This window comes from Lycium barbarum, chromosome 6 (assembly GCF_019175385.1).
Source record: "Lycium barbarum isolate Lr01 chromosome 6, ASM1917538v2, whole genome shotgun sequence".
In the NCBI taxonomy this organism is placed as follows: Eukaryota; Viridiplantae; Streptophyta; class Magnoliopsida; order Solanales; family Solanaceae; genus Lycium; species Lycium barbarum.
Window position 1 is genome coordinate 18481477 of NC_083342.1, and position 14193 is coordinate 18495669.

A 14193-nucleotide genomic window follows, 5' to 3' on the forward strand; every position below is an offset into this window, starting at 1 on the left:
AAAAAGAAAAGTGGATCACATAAATTGAAACAGATGAAATATTATTTACGGCCAGTTTATAAAATATTCAGTTGAAATTGAAAAATGAGTGATTTTGAAATTGTAACCGTCAAAGAGTATCTAAATAGTGAAATTGTGTTTGACCATTAATGAAATGAGAAAATTACACCTTATGTTAATTAGGGTAACAATGCTACCAAAATTGACCCAAATTTTCAAATCTTACAAAAAATAACCCATTCTTCTCCTCCTCTCTCTCTCTCTCTCTCTCTCTCTCTCTCTCTCAACCACCGACCATCACTACGTCGCTGGCAAACAACCATTGATGGTGAACGAGAACCATTGGTGGCGTTGGGTTTGGTCCAAGTTGTTTGGCCGGAGATGGAGCAGCGACGACGGCGTTGTCGTTGTTGCACGACGAAGCTCTGATGATGAGTTCCGGCGAGAAATCTCGGGTCGCGCCGACGGTGGGGAAGTCGCTGGTGGAGAAACCAGTAGGCGCAGGGGTAGTGGCTGGATAATAGTGTATAATATCGTATATGGGTGTATACACACCTCTTCTATGCTATTGTACATGTTCATACGCCCATATGCATAATGTTATCAGTTCAGATCTATGCTTTATACCTATTTATACAATTGTGTATAAATGTATATACATGCGTATTTTCATGTATAATATTGTATACATATATTTTTTTAGTGTATATACCTACACATTATACATCTTTAAATACCTAAATACATAATGTACCTGTCTTTTGTATATAAATGTATTACACTGTATAAAAATATTTTTGGATTAAAGCTTTGCAATGTAAATTTTGGACTATTTTTTTGTAATGTAAGTGAACAAATTGTATATTTCTGAAATTTCCCTGATGAAACTATGTTTGACCATTAATTTCACTTTATATGGAGTATTTAGTAACTTTGGGGCCTCAAAATTGTTGGAGCTTTTGCTTTAGACTTAAGCCAACACTATTTACACTAAGTGTGTATATACATAATATTCAAGAGAATATGTATGTTTAGTCACCGACTTCAGTAACCAGCATCAAGTCCAAACCAACCATTCCATTTCCTAATTTTGCAATTTCCAGCTGTACAATTTTTCAAATCCCACAAGTTTTTTCCCTTTATTTTCTGAAGCACCCAATGAACCTTGAATGAACTATCATCGAAACCCCTTATATCCCCTAAACTTCTACATATACCATCACCAAAAGGAAAAAAAAAAAAAAAAAAAAAAAGCAAAAACACATGGAAAACAGATCAAAGAAACTTCTCAAAAATAGACAACAGATACACATTGGTAAATCAAAGGCAGAGTACTCAATCTTGATTTGCAAGAAACACCCTAAACACCGGCAATCCTCATCAGGAGTTTGCTCTGTTTGCTTAACAGAAAAATTCACTCAACTTTCAAGAACTTCACCTAGTAGTAATACAACAACTGTTACTTGTTGTTGTTTTTTGTCGTCGTCTTTGTCTTCTTTATCATCATCTTCTTATACTTCTTCTTCTCCGATTCATCATACAATGAACATCATGGCCTCTGTCTTGAAGTGTGGTAATAAAAGTAGTAGTGTGCTTACAAAAAGTAGATCCTTGGATTTTATTATGGAGGAGAATGTGAAGAATATAGGAGGATTTTTGTATAGATTGTTGCATCCAAGAAGAAACAAGGAAGATAATATTAAGCATTTGGTGCATTCAAGAACAACTATGAGAGAAAGGTTGACAACAAAATTTGGAATCACAAATTCCAATTTTTACTTTTCTATCTTAGATTTAGAATTAATGTAGTATGAGATATAAAATTCTTTCGTATATTTCCTTTTTAATCTCATTCTAGATTTAGAATTATTGTATTCGTTTTTTTGATCCTTATTGTTTAATTATTATGAAGATAAAATGCCAAGAGGACAAAAATATATACAGTACATGTATGCCCTTTGTACAAGAATTGTGAATGTTTATCTCTATTATGAATCATTTTCTATTGCTTTCGTTAGAAATAGCTATTGGGTCGAGTTGTATTAATTAGAATTATTTTTTCTCCTTTTAAACCCTTCTATTATGGATGTAGGAAAAAATAGATTTTTCATCATAATATGATGGTTAGGATTTGCGAAGTAAATATTTAGGCTTTGTACAAAGGAAATTCATTTGCTTCGTGTGATTGATTCGCTTCAGCAAGGAGATAAACTTTAAAGTCTCCTAACTATCATGGTTACTTGGTGTAAGCACCCAATGCAAAATAATTTTTACCATCGAATCAATAGATAATGTTGCTTGATTTATTTTACTTACTGGTCTTTTATTAGTCATTGTTATTCGGGAAATATGAGTATTTTCTTTGACTTAACGTGAGCGTATATTTTTCAAATTGTTGATGTCACTTGAAATATGGTAGCTGGAATAAATAAGGATTCTTTCTTGATTGTATTCCTGATTCTTTATTTAGTATTTCCTTGTTTGTAATTGTAATTATGTTGAATATTTCCTTATAAGTAAAGATCCTTTTTCTTGGATGGCAAGGTTTTCGTTAGAAATTAAGAAAAATTAAAGTGTAAAACTCCTTTGTACATCAAAATGTGATATGGCACAAAGGCAACTGAACATATCAATTATGAGCAAGCATATAATTTTTAAAAACCACATAGATATTACTCTTTACATTTCATTTTATGTGGCGCTGTTTTCTTTTGTCCGTTCCAAAAAAAAAAAAAAATCTTTCTATATTTTTTAAAACGATTTAATGTTAAACTTAAAAGTTATAAAATAGAAAAAAAAAAGGAATTTTGACCCAAATATATCCTAAAATACCTTATTGTGATTTTGACTTTACCTCCAATTTCCAAAGTTATTTGATTACCTTCTTTTTTTAATTTTTTTTTTGGGATTGATTAGCACAATATACTTTACATAAGGAAATTAATCCGATAAGGTATAAATAATAATTTACTGACCATCTCCTCTAAGATAATTATTTGAATTTGACGTGCAAATGTTAAGTGTCATTTGATAAGTAATATTAGAATTTAATGTTAAGTTAAATAGTATGATTATAGTGGTAATGCAAGAATCTGTCAATGTTTGGAGTAGAAATAATTGGGGCTGAAATTGTGTGGTTGAAAACTTATTTGAATTTGGATTTGTTCGACCTAATTGTTAGGTCTTTGAGGATTGATATTGACATTTTGGAGCTCAAGTTATCGAATGTAAAATGAGGAAGATAAGAGTCCAATCTCTTATTTTGTATACAATTGGTAAAAATAGTTAAGTGAACCTCCCTAACAGGGGTAATTTAGTTTATATAGGTAAAAATTCTTTCTAGACGGGTGATTTAAAAGAATGACTTTAGAGGTGAGCATCTTCAACTTTTGACCTGATCCCTTGCTTCATGGGCAAAATTTCAAATTTAATACTTTGACTTTTCACCTTGATGCAAGCAAAGTTAAAAGTTAAGTAGGCGTTTGACCATGAAACCCAAATATTTTTCTATTTCATTTGAAATTTAGAAGTTGAAGTTGAAGATGAGTTGTGTTTTCTTATAACTTTGGTAAAGATTATTTGGTAATTTGATTTGTTTAAATGTACTGAAAGTGAAAAAAATTTAAAAAGATGAAAATAGGGTTTCAGATGTTTGGCCACGAAAATCAATTTTTTTTTTTTTGCTTCATTTGGAATTTTGAAGTTGGAGTTGTGTTTGGTTATAATTTTTGCGAAAAAAATTGATTGTTTGAATGCACTGAAAGTGAAAAAAAATTGAAAACATGATTTTAGGTATTTTTTAAATTTCAAATATAATTTAAAGTTGTATTTGAAATTTTGATGACCAAACGCTAATTTTCAAATAAAATATTTTTTTGGGGAAAAAGTAAAAAAAATAAAAAAATCTCACGACCAAACGAGTCCTAAATATAACTTTAAATCAAATGCTGTTTTTTAAAAAAAGTGAAAAATTCTCTCGGGTAAGAACGCTCATATTCAAGTACATTGAATCTAATTTCCTACTGTTATTAGACTTCTGAGGTGGAAGAATCTATAATTTAATTGACTGCATGCTGGGCCCACGTAGTGAGAATAAAATCTCCATATACTCGTAGTCCATTCAAGGTCAAATTTTTAATTCAGAATTGGAATTCTCTGGAACGAACGCGAAGCCAATAGAACAACACAAATAAGTAAACCACACACGCCAAATCCGCAAAATAAAAGTTCATCCAACGGTTATAATCTCACAATCAGAATATTCTGGAAAATCAAACATTTCCTATATAAACTCCACACTTCTGTACCCCCTTCACCAATCAGAGAAATTTCCTTCATTACATTACGAACATCACATAAATTTTCTTCTTCTTCTTCTTCTTGTCATTTTCAAAACTCTCTAATTTTTTTTTATTATGGCGGGAAAAGGTGAAGGACCAGCAATTGGAATAGACTTAGGTACAACATATTCATGTGTGGGAGTATGGCAACATGATCGTGTTGAGATTATTGCTAATGATCAAGGCAATAGGACAACACCCTCTTATGTTGCGTTTACTGATACCGAACGTTTGATTGGTGATGCTGCTAAGAATCAAGTTGCTATGAACCCCATTAACACCGTGTTTGGTATGTAATAAATCTCTTTTTTAGTTGTACATTCTGTCATCTTCGTTGTACATTGGTCGGTACTTTCTTTGCCCTAATTTATGTGATATTTTTTTCTTATCGAGATGTTAATTATGTAAAGTTATAAGTTTTGATTTAAAATATATTTTTTCATTATATTGACATAAAAAAAAAAATTACTAGTACTTTTCGTATAATTTTTGAAGCTCTAAATTTTAACATATTATCATATTTCAAAAAGCTAAAGTGCCGTATAAATTAGGACACAACAGGGATCTTTGTACTTTAAAGTATCTATTTTCCTCGATAAGATTAATCTATAAACACACAAATATTCGATTCTTGTGACTTATTATAGATCATAAATTTCAAAAGTTATCATTTTGTTTAAAACTTCATGTCTAGTTGTACACATCATCACATAAATTGAAAAATCATATCAATTGGGACGCAGCGAGTGTTTTTTTCAAAACATTGAGTGTAAGGTAAATAGCATTGAAACCCTTAATAATGCCTTCAGGTAATGATGACAAATTAGAAGTTTTGTATATGAAGGTGTGCGAATGTGTGTAACATTTATCTTTTAAAATGAACTTAAAAGATGTATGTGTGAGTATTGGAATAAAATGAACTTAATTGAAAGTTCATAGTCCACTCCTACTAGTTTTGATTTGAAGTTACCGAGAACTGAAATGGGCTCCCAATTTTTGTTGAGTATTTGAAGTAAAATAATCTTAAAATTAAGTGGAATGATATAGTGAATCATATCGTCTTAAAATAATAATTTGCGATTGAAGTATGATTTTTTTTTTTTTTTTTTTTGTTGTTTACTGAAAATTTTCTTTTGGTTTCAGATGCTAAGCGTTTGATTGGAAGAAGATTTAGCGATCCTTCAGTGCAGAGTGATATGAAATTATGGCCTTTTAAGGTAATACCCGGGCCAGGCGACAAGCCAATGATCGTTGTCACGTATAAGGGTGAGGAGAAGCAATTTGCTGCTGAGGAGATCTCCTCCATGGTCCTAACCAAAATGAAGGAGATCGCCGAGGCTTACCTTGGCACGACAATCAAGAACGCGGTTGTCACGGTCCCTGCTTACTTCAATGATTCGCAGCGTCAGGCAACTAAGGATGCTGGTGTGATTGCTGGTCTTAATGTGATGCGTATAATCAACGAACCAACAGCTGCTGCAATTGCTTATGGCCTTGACAAGAAGGCTAGCAGTGCTGGTGAGAAGAACGTGCTTATTTTCGATCTTGGTGGTGGTACTTTTGATGTATCTCTTCTCACAATTGAAGAAGGTATCTTTGAGGTTAAAGCCACTGCTGGTGATACTCACTTAGGAGGTGAGGATTTTGACAATCGAATGGTGAACCATTTCGTTCAGGAGTTCAAGAGGAAGCATAAGAAGGATATTAGTGGTAACCCGAGAGCGTTGAGGAGGTTAAGGACCGCTTGTGAGAGGGCAAAGAGGACTTTATCATCCACTGCACAAACTACGATTGAAATTGATTCGTTGTACGAAGGGGTTGATTTTTACACGAGTATTACTCGAGCAAGATTCGAGGAGATGAACATGGACTTGTTCAGGAAGTGTATGGAGCCAGTGGAGAAGTGTTTGAGAGATGCCAAGATGGATAAAAGCAGCGTTCACGATGTGGTTCTTGTTGGTGGATCGACTAGGATCCCAAAAGTTCAACAATTACTTCAGGACTTTTTCAATGGTAAGGAGCTTTGCAAGAGTATCAACCCGGACGAAGCAGTTGCTTATGGGGCGGCTGTGCAAGCTGCGATTCTGAGCGGTGAAGGCAATGAGAAGGTTCAAGATTTGTTGTTGTTGGATGTCACTCCTCTGTCTCTTGGTTTAGAAACTGCTGGAGGTGTAATGACTGTGTTGATTCCGAGAAATACAACCATTCCCACCAAGAAAGAGCAAGTGTTCTCTACATACTCGGACAACCAACCCGGTGTTTTGATCCAGGTGTTCGAGGGAGAACGAGCGAGGACCAAGGACAACAACTTGTTAGGCAAGTTTGAACTCTCTGGCATTCCCCCTGCTCCAAGGGGTGTTCCTCAAATCAATGTCTGCTTCGACATTGACGCCAATGGCATCCTCAACGTCTCCGCTGAAGACAAAACTACTGGACAGAAAAACAAGATAACTATCACCAATGACAAAGGTCGGCTCTCCAAGGAAGAGATCGAGAGAATGGTGCAAGAAGCCGAGAAGTACAAGTCTGAAGACGAAGAGCTCAAGAAAAAAGTGGAAGCTAAGAATGCGTTGGAGAATTACGCTTACAACATGAGGAATACTATAAAAGATGACAAGATTAGCTCACAACTCTCGGCTGCTGATAAGAAGAAGATTGAGGACGCGATCGATGAAGCTATCAAGTGGTTAGACAACAACCAACTTGCAGAGGCTGATGAATTCGAAGACAAGATGAAGGAACTGGAAAGCGTATGCAATCCGATTATCGCCAAGATGTATCAAGGTGGTGCTGGTGGAGCCACTATGGATGAGGATGGTCCTTCCGTTGGTGGTGGTCCTGGAGGCGGAAGCGGTGCGGGACCAAAGATTGAAGAAGTGGATTAAGAGTTTTTGAGAGAATTGTTTGCCTGTTTGTTATTAAGAAGTGCTTTCAATTTTTTTCGTGATCTCTGGTTGTTCATCCTTTTGTTATTGATATGCTGTTTTCAATAATATAATTCAAGAAAACTTCTACTGTTCCTGTCCTAAAACTGTGGTTCAGAGATTGAGTAGCTTTTTTTTTTGTATCTGACAAAAATCATCTTCTGGTTGGTGACCATCTGCAACCGACTTAACTTAATAGGGTGTTTGGATTGACTTATTTTAAGCGTTTATAGTTTAAGCTCTTTTTAATTTTTGAGGTGTTTGGATAAAATAAAAAGTGCTTTTAAGTCTTTACTTTCAGGTTTAAAAAGTAAGAAAATAAGTTAAGAGTCAATTCAAACTCGAACTAAGGAAGGTTTGTGAAAACAGAATTTACAAGAAATTCCTAATAAAGGACGTTTTCGTCTAGTCAGACCAGGAAACAAAAATGTAAATTGCATTTTTTTTTTGGGTATAAAGTAAATTTCATTAGAAAAGCATCAAGAAGATGTAAGGTTACAGATGAGCAAAAAGCAACTTCAAACAAAACATGTAGCAGACTTGGCAAAAATCTGCAAAACAGTCTAAAGAAATCCCATCTCTACTGTACTAGAGAAAGGGAGCTAACAAAATCTAGAAAGTTATCCACACTGTTTACAGGGGCAAAAAAGTGTCAATTGAAAAGACTAACTAAACACCTAGACTTTATAAAATGCAAATAGGAGTTGAGATTTCATTAAAGCATCTACTGTTTCTCTCCTTCTATAGGGTCCAAAAAATTACTGCTGGGATCATTCTCCATATCCTTTTGATGGATTTGTGAACTCTCCAGAGTATCCAGCTAGCATTTCTTTCTTTCCCTTTTAGGGTGCTTTTTGTTTCAAGAACAGACTTGTAAATGGATGAACACTCTAAACATGAGTGCTACTTAACAGGAAAGTCTCTTATCCCAAAAAATCAGGTGATCTGTGCAGATCACCAGATAATACATCACAGCATTGATCAAAATTCAAAAGCAGCAAAGAAAGAAAGAGAAAAAAAAAGATCTTGACCATTCAATCAAAAACTCGGTTGGGAACACATTCATCAACTCCCAAGCAAAGCAAAAAGAAATTGGCCCTTCTGAAATAAGCTGGTATTCAATTCTGATTCATTTTACATTTGTATCCACTTGCACTGATAACATATTTAGCAGTGCTACAGAACATAATGGCTCATTGTAATTCAGACCACAAAAGATATGCATTTCTTTTTCCTATAGACTTGATTCATTAAAAATGGGCTACATATATGTCCACTTACATTAGTAACATGCTCGCTCTGCATCACATCATAGGCGACTCAACAGTGCTATAGGACAGTCTTAATAGAGTAGCAGCAAAGGATCCACATAAGTTGGTATCATCTGATATGAGGGCCTTAGCTGATTAGTTGATCTAAAGTCAGACTGACGTTACAGGATTCTAACTGCTGGCCAAAAGCACATCCCCTTTAGACTAAAAAGCTATAATGTAGAGCTCCCAAAATGACAGACGCAAAACCAACACAATTAGTTGAGTAAAACAAAAAAAAGCCTACCAATTCAACAGAGATTGAATTTCCCACTAAAAACTTAACTTTAAAAGAACGGAAATTAACTATCTGGGCTGCCTTATACCTATCTCACGACAACGCAAACTCATTTGGAGGTCGAAGGCAAACAGGAACTTCATGCACTTCTGGAGTTGTGGCATTTTTTTTGGGAACTTTTAATTCTAGCACTGTTCCGCTCTGGTCAAAATATGCTTCTAGTTTTGCATCATCGGGTACTCGAGTTGGAAGTGAAATTTCCCTTGTGAATTCACCGCAAGGACAGAACTCTGGAAATGGATCAGTTAGCTTGAACGTTCTACCATTCCTCAACATGATTGGGGGGCATGCCGTGCTCACAGATGTTATTTTTATAATGCCATGATCGATATTGTTCCACCAATGAACTTTCACCTTTTCACGATCGACGAAAGGTAGGGTGATCATAATCACGTATCCTTCTGAGTCCTCGTATAGAGTTTTTGCAGCAGCAACTGGCCCATACACGTTCTTCATTACCCCCGAAAACTCATTCATCCAAGGTGGTTCGATAGTGCGTGGTTCTCCATCTTGATGTGTGTTTAAACTGGGGTTAATTGACAAGGAACAATCTTCATCACTTCCATGAGTAAATAAGTCTTTCCTTTTCTTACCACAATCAGATGAGAGCTCTAAACCATTGTTGTTCACATGGTTTGATGGTTGAGTTGACAAGTTAAGACCAGCACCATTAAGTAACTTTTTTGAATGGATCGGTCTTTGAAGCTCAAAATCTGTGTTGGGAAGGTTCTGCCATGAACTGAAGTCTCTGGCTTCGGGTGGGATTGAAAAATTGAGATCCCTACCAGTAAGTTCCATCCATTTCTTCTGGTCTTCCTCATCAATAGATGATAAATTGGGAAATGGAACAAGCTCAATTCCATGCAAACACTGGGGATTAGAGAGGCCTCTATAATGTTTGCCCTGCATTTTATGAGAACGCATGAACCCCTTGTCAGCGCTAAACGGAAATGGACGCTCGCCCTTTTTAGAATAGCCATTCATATAATTCCTCAACTGCATCTTACCCAGCGCATTTTCAGACCTCTCCTTGAAAACCCACATGTACATATTCTCCATGTCATTTTGAACCAAAAACACATCAAGTTGGAGATCAGACTTATCAAATCCAGACACCCCCTTACTACGATCTTGAACAATTTTGCACTTAGATTTCTCCTTCAAAACAGGCTTGAAGTAGAAAGTGAAAAAGAACCAAGCACCCCAAACACTATCCGATCTCTTAGCACATTTACCTCCAACTTTAGGCAAATCAACATGCACATCACATTCATTAATTTGATGTCCAAGTCCAACCTCCAACATATCAAACATATCGTGGCTACGTTCCACATATAAAGGGAGATTAATATCCGGTGGGCTCGATAGCACAATCTTCCTATTTCTATCTGATTCCTCATGAGGGGTAGCAATTGAGTCCATTGACAAGAATGTAGATAAGTTATAATTCTCTATTGACAAGCTTGTAATCAAGTCTTCCCCCATCTCTTTACCCTTATGTGCACTATTAATTCCTCAGTGTTGACACCCAATTCGACTGTGTAACATCAGAATCCACTGAAAATCAACAAAAGCACCTCATAACAACAAATCCCATATGCTAAAAACCTCTGTAAACACACTCTAAATAGAGAAAAGTTCAAATTTTCACTTCAACAACAATTAAACAAACATGAGTAATTATCAAACAAAGGTGATTTCTTTTCTATGCTATAAAGGTAAGATTTTTATAAGAAAAAAGCTCTAGAATGAGGGATTCTTGAATTCAAGAAAACACACTCTAAATTGAGAAAAGTTCAATATTTTACTACAAAAACAATAAAACAAACACGGGTATTTATTAAATCAGTTAAAAGGATGTTCTATGCTATAAAGGTGAGATTTTTATAAGCAAAAAGCTTTAGAATGAGGGATTCTTGAATTGAAGAAAACACACTCTAAATTAAGAAAAGTTCAAGTTTTTACTAGCAAAACAATAAACCAAACATGGGTATTAATCAAACAAAGGTGATTTCTTTTCTATGCTATAAAGGTAAGATTTTTGTAAGCAAAAAACTAAAAAATGAGGAGTTCTTGAATTAAAGAAAACCCCTATAAAATGGAATAAAAACTAGTATTAATTTGAATGAAAAAAGCACAGGTGTTAAGATTACCTTTAGAAAGATTTAGCTTTGAATCACTCCATGCTTAGAGAGAGAAAGAGGACAGAGAGAAGGGGAAAGAAAAGAGAGACCTCTTGAGATTTTGAGGCAAATAAACGGTGACGGAAACCGTTAACTTTGACGGCGTTAATGGGAAACAAGGAGAAGAAAAAGTAACGCCTGATAAGCACAATCGAGTTGTGATAGGGGACCACGGGATAACTGATGAGTGATAATTGATTATCCAATAAGTATTACGTTCTACACCTTTTCATTTTCTGAAGAATCAAACATATGATAAGTCTATTACTTATTGTAAAACCTTATCAAAAAAAAAAAAATCAAAAAAATCTAGCCATGTCCGAAAAGAATTTTCATGCTATCTAAAGCTTACAGTAGATAGGTAAATTGGAGCGCTTTCTCGAATGGGCCCTATGCAGCGAATTCGGTTATAACCGACCTTCGATGTGTATATCCGATAACGGATGAAAAACTTAAAAAAAAAAATGTTTAAAGCTTCTGAAGGACTCGAAATAGGGGGACTGGAATTTTTTTATCAAAATAGTGTCCTTTGAGGAACAAATCCAATAAATGAGTTTGTCAGAATTTTGTTAACCAAAATGGTGAAAACACACCTCTAGTGGAGCACCTTCAGTGTGCGGTTTTCACTTTTGAAAATAGACGGTCTGTAAAAAATATTTACACTGAAGATGCTCTGTAAACCATGAGCCTTCAGTGGATATTTCAAACTTTGAAGAAAGACTCATCTATTATAAAACACCTTTAGTGTAAATTTGACAAATTAGAGAATCTGAAAAGTTAATTTTTTTGCAGTGATATAACATAGCATGACAGCCTTTCCGAACCTAAAGGCTCATAGCGAACAAGGCACCTTTAGTGAACTTACCAAAACGCTCTTAGCCTAGAGAGCCTTCTCAATGAATGATGGTACATCTCTCTCTTCCCCATCACTTTTCTGAGATCCCCCACTTTCCCCATTTCTGTCAAGAAAGCTCTCCATAAACAACAAGAAAAAAAAAACCTTTCAAAACATTATTTGGAAGGAGGAGATCAATTCTATCCGAATAATTGTGCATTAATCAACAGTTCAAATTAGAAACCGCATCTTCAAGAGGTAAACTTTTGCTTTTATTTTACTTTTTTGTACCTTATTACTTTTCTAATTTATGTATTAATTTTTTACCATATTTATTTATTCATTGTTGTGTTTATTTGCATTATATTACTGATTTTGTCTCATAGAATTTTAATATTTTTAACCATTATACCCATTTGGTATCCCTCCATTTGCTTCTAATTTTCACCATTCCATCTCTTCGACATTGATTTCGACCTTTCTTTCCCACTCCGTTGCCTCATAAATGAACTCGAACTCGATGGTGGTTAATTGCCTCAACAAATATTCACTGGTCATTTTAAATGTTTGTCTCTTATCCGTTGCACTAATTTAAAAGTAACCACTCAAATAGGAGAAAAATTAATCAGAAGAATAACGAAATCATAACAACTAAAAGTAACCCTTCCAATTTGGTCTAGTATTTGCTACTTTGCATTGGGTCATCGTTTTTCTTGTTGGGTTTGCTTTACTATAATTGCCCTTATTTCTAATTGTGTAACTATTTTCGCATTTCATTAAGAAGAGAAAAAAGATATAGTCATTGTTTTTTTCTGCTAGTTTTTCAACTTTACAAGTCTCAAAACATGCAACAGTATTTTTATTTTTTTCCATTCAACGCAACATAGTGTTGCAGAGTAGAATAATGGAAGGCTAGGATGTATCTTAATTTTTTTAGACTACTAAAAATTGAATCTTAATTTTAAAAAACCGAAATAACCCAAAAAACCCAATGAAAACCGAAGCGATAAAGACCGGTTTAATTGGTTTGGTTTTGTTTAATACTTTATTAACTATTAGATTTGATGCAAAAATACCCTTCATCCATCTTTGGGCCTAAAATACCCTTATTTTTAACGGACCCATTTCATTTACAGAAAAAGGCCTAAAATACCCTTGAACTTTTCTGTTTCATTTATTATGTGACACCCTTTGATTGGTTAGCAAAATAATTAACTAAATCTAATTAATTCTCAATCCATTTAACCCGATCCACCAACTAAACCTTGACCCGCCCCAAATAAATCCCTAACAAACCGAATTGAGAAATCCTATAACCCATTGCATTACAAATCAGCCTAGTCTCCTTCTTCCTCTTCTTATTAGGGTTCTTAGAAAATGCAACTTTCTTCTTAATTTTCCTCCATAAATTGTTGTTTGTTTCATTCTCCTTTGTCAAAATGTTGGCATCTCTTTTTAGCTACCATGAATTGTTTTGTGATAGTATTTTCAGTTTTTCTAATATTAAACCAAGTCAGAAAGGATATAGTTTCCTCTTTGGTAAGAATACCACCACCAAAGAAGTCTAGTCTTGAAAAAAATGCCATGGACTTTAAAACACCAATAATATCAACACATCCAAAACTACTAAAAAAATTGACATCAAATCTTATGTGGTGGCTTATATTACTGTTGGCACAATAATTGGTTAAAGTTGCTAAGTTGTGAACAATCAGCTTTGGAAAACTTTATTGATCATTATTTTTCACTTGTAGAAATAGAAATATAAATTGGTTCCAATCAAATAGAACCAGTTCTCATGCAGTTACTTCGACAGATGTTGAAACGCCATCCAACTGCGCTTCACCTTTTGCCAGGACAATTGTATTTTCACAAAGAAACTTGTACGCAGTTCTCTTGTACTGCAGGTTATGGATACACAGCATGTAATTGCCAATACTGTAACTCTAAGAGAACTACAAAAGACGATGCCGACATTTTAATAAAGAGAATGAAACAAACAACAATTTATGGAGGAAAACTAAGAAAAAAGTTGCATTTTCTAAGAACCCTAATAAGAAGAGGAAGAAGGAGACTAGGGTGATTTGTAATGAAATGGGTTATAGGATTTAGTTTGTTAGGGATTTATTTCGGGCGGGTCAAGGTTTAGTTGGTGGATCAGGTTAAATGGGTTGGGAATTAATTAGATTTAGTTAATTATATGACTAACCAATCAAAGGGTGTCACTTAATAAATGAAACGGAAAAGTTCAAGGGTATTTTAGGCCCTTTTCGGTAAATGAAATGAGTCTGTTAAAAATAAGG

General features: G+C 34.5%; 3 protein-coding genes across 4 annotated transcripts; 2 read left to right on the forward strand and 1 right to left on the reverse strand.

The window, feature by feature from the left end:
* The first annotated feature begins 854 nt into the window (after positions 1-854).
* LOC132599620 (uncharacterized) lies at positions 855-1998 on the forward strand. Its single transcript, XM_060312931.1, has one exon. The coding sequence runs from the start codon at positions 1264-1266 to the stop codon at positions 1807-1809; it is 546 nt and encodes a 181-aa protein (XP_060168914.1). The 5' UTR covers positions 855-1263; the 3' UTR covers positions 1810-1998.
* A 2302-nt stretch (positions 1999-4300) lies between these two features.
* Positions 4301-7371, forward strand: LOC132643545 (heat shock cognate 70 kDa protein). The gene is made up of 2 exons (XM_060359997.1): positions 4301-4629; positions 5484-7371. The coding sequence occupies exons 1-2, from the start codon at positions 4416-4418 to the stop codon at positions 7223-7225; spliced, it is 1956 nt and encodes a 651-aa protein (XP_060215980.1). The 5' UTR covers positions 4301-4415; the 3' UTR covers positions 7226-7371.
* Positions 7372-8342: 971 nt separating this feature from the next.
* On the reverse strand, positions 8343-11239 carry LOC132643546 (uncharacterized). Of its 2 annotated transcripts, XM_060359999.1 has the most exons (3): positions 11026-11239; positions 8901-10429; positions 8343-8710 (listed from the first exon to the last, which is right to left on the reverse strand). In XM_060359999.1, the coding sequence occupies exon 2, from the start codon at positions 10355-10357 to the stop codon at positions 8906-8908; it is 1452 nt and encodes a 483-aa protein (XP_060215982.1). In that variant the 5' UTR covers positions 10358-10429; positions 11026-11239; the 3' UTR covers positions 8343-8710; positions 8901-8905. The 2 variants fall into 2 exon arrangements, with proteins under 2 accessions (XP_060215982.1, XP_060215981.1); XM_060359998.1 differs by having other exon boundaries at positions 8343-10409; positions 11026-11236.
* Between the last annotated feature and the right edge of the window lie 2954 nt (positions 11240-14193).

What these genes read in the sequence shown, in the direction of transcription:
- LOC132643546 (XM_060359999.1), bottom strand. Translation starts at nt 10,357, where the DNA reads ATGGGGGAAGACTTGATTACAAGCTTGTCAATAGAGAATTATAACTTA.
- LOC132643545 (XM_060359997.1), top strand. Translation starts at nt 4,416, where the DNA reads ATGGCGGGAAAAGGTGAAGGACCAGCAATTGGAATAGACTTAGGTACA. An exon ending in CCCCATTAACACCGTGTTTG is followed by an intron (nt 4,630 to 5,483) that starts GTATGTAATAAA and finishes TTTTGGTTTCAG; the next exon opens with ATGCTAAGCGTTTGATTGGA.
- LOC132599620 (XM_060312931.1), top strand. Translation starts at nt 1,264, where the DNA reads ATGGAAAACAGATCAAAGAAACTTCTCAAAAATAGACAACAGATACAC.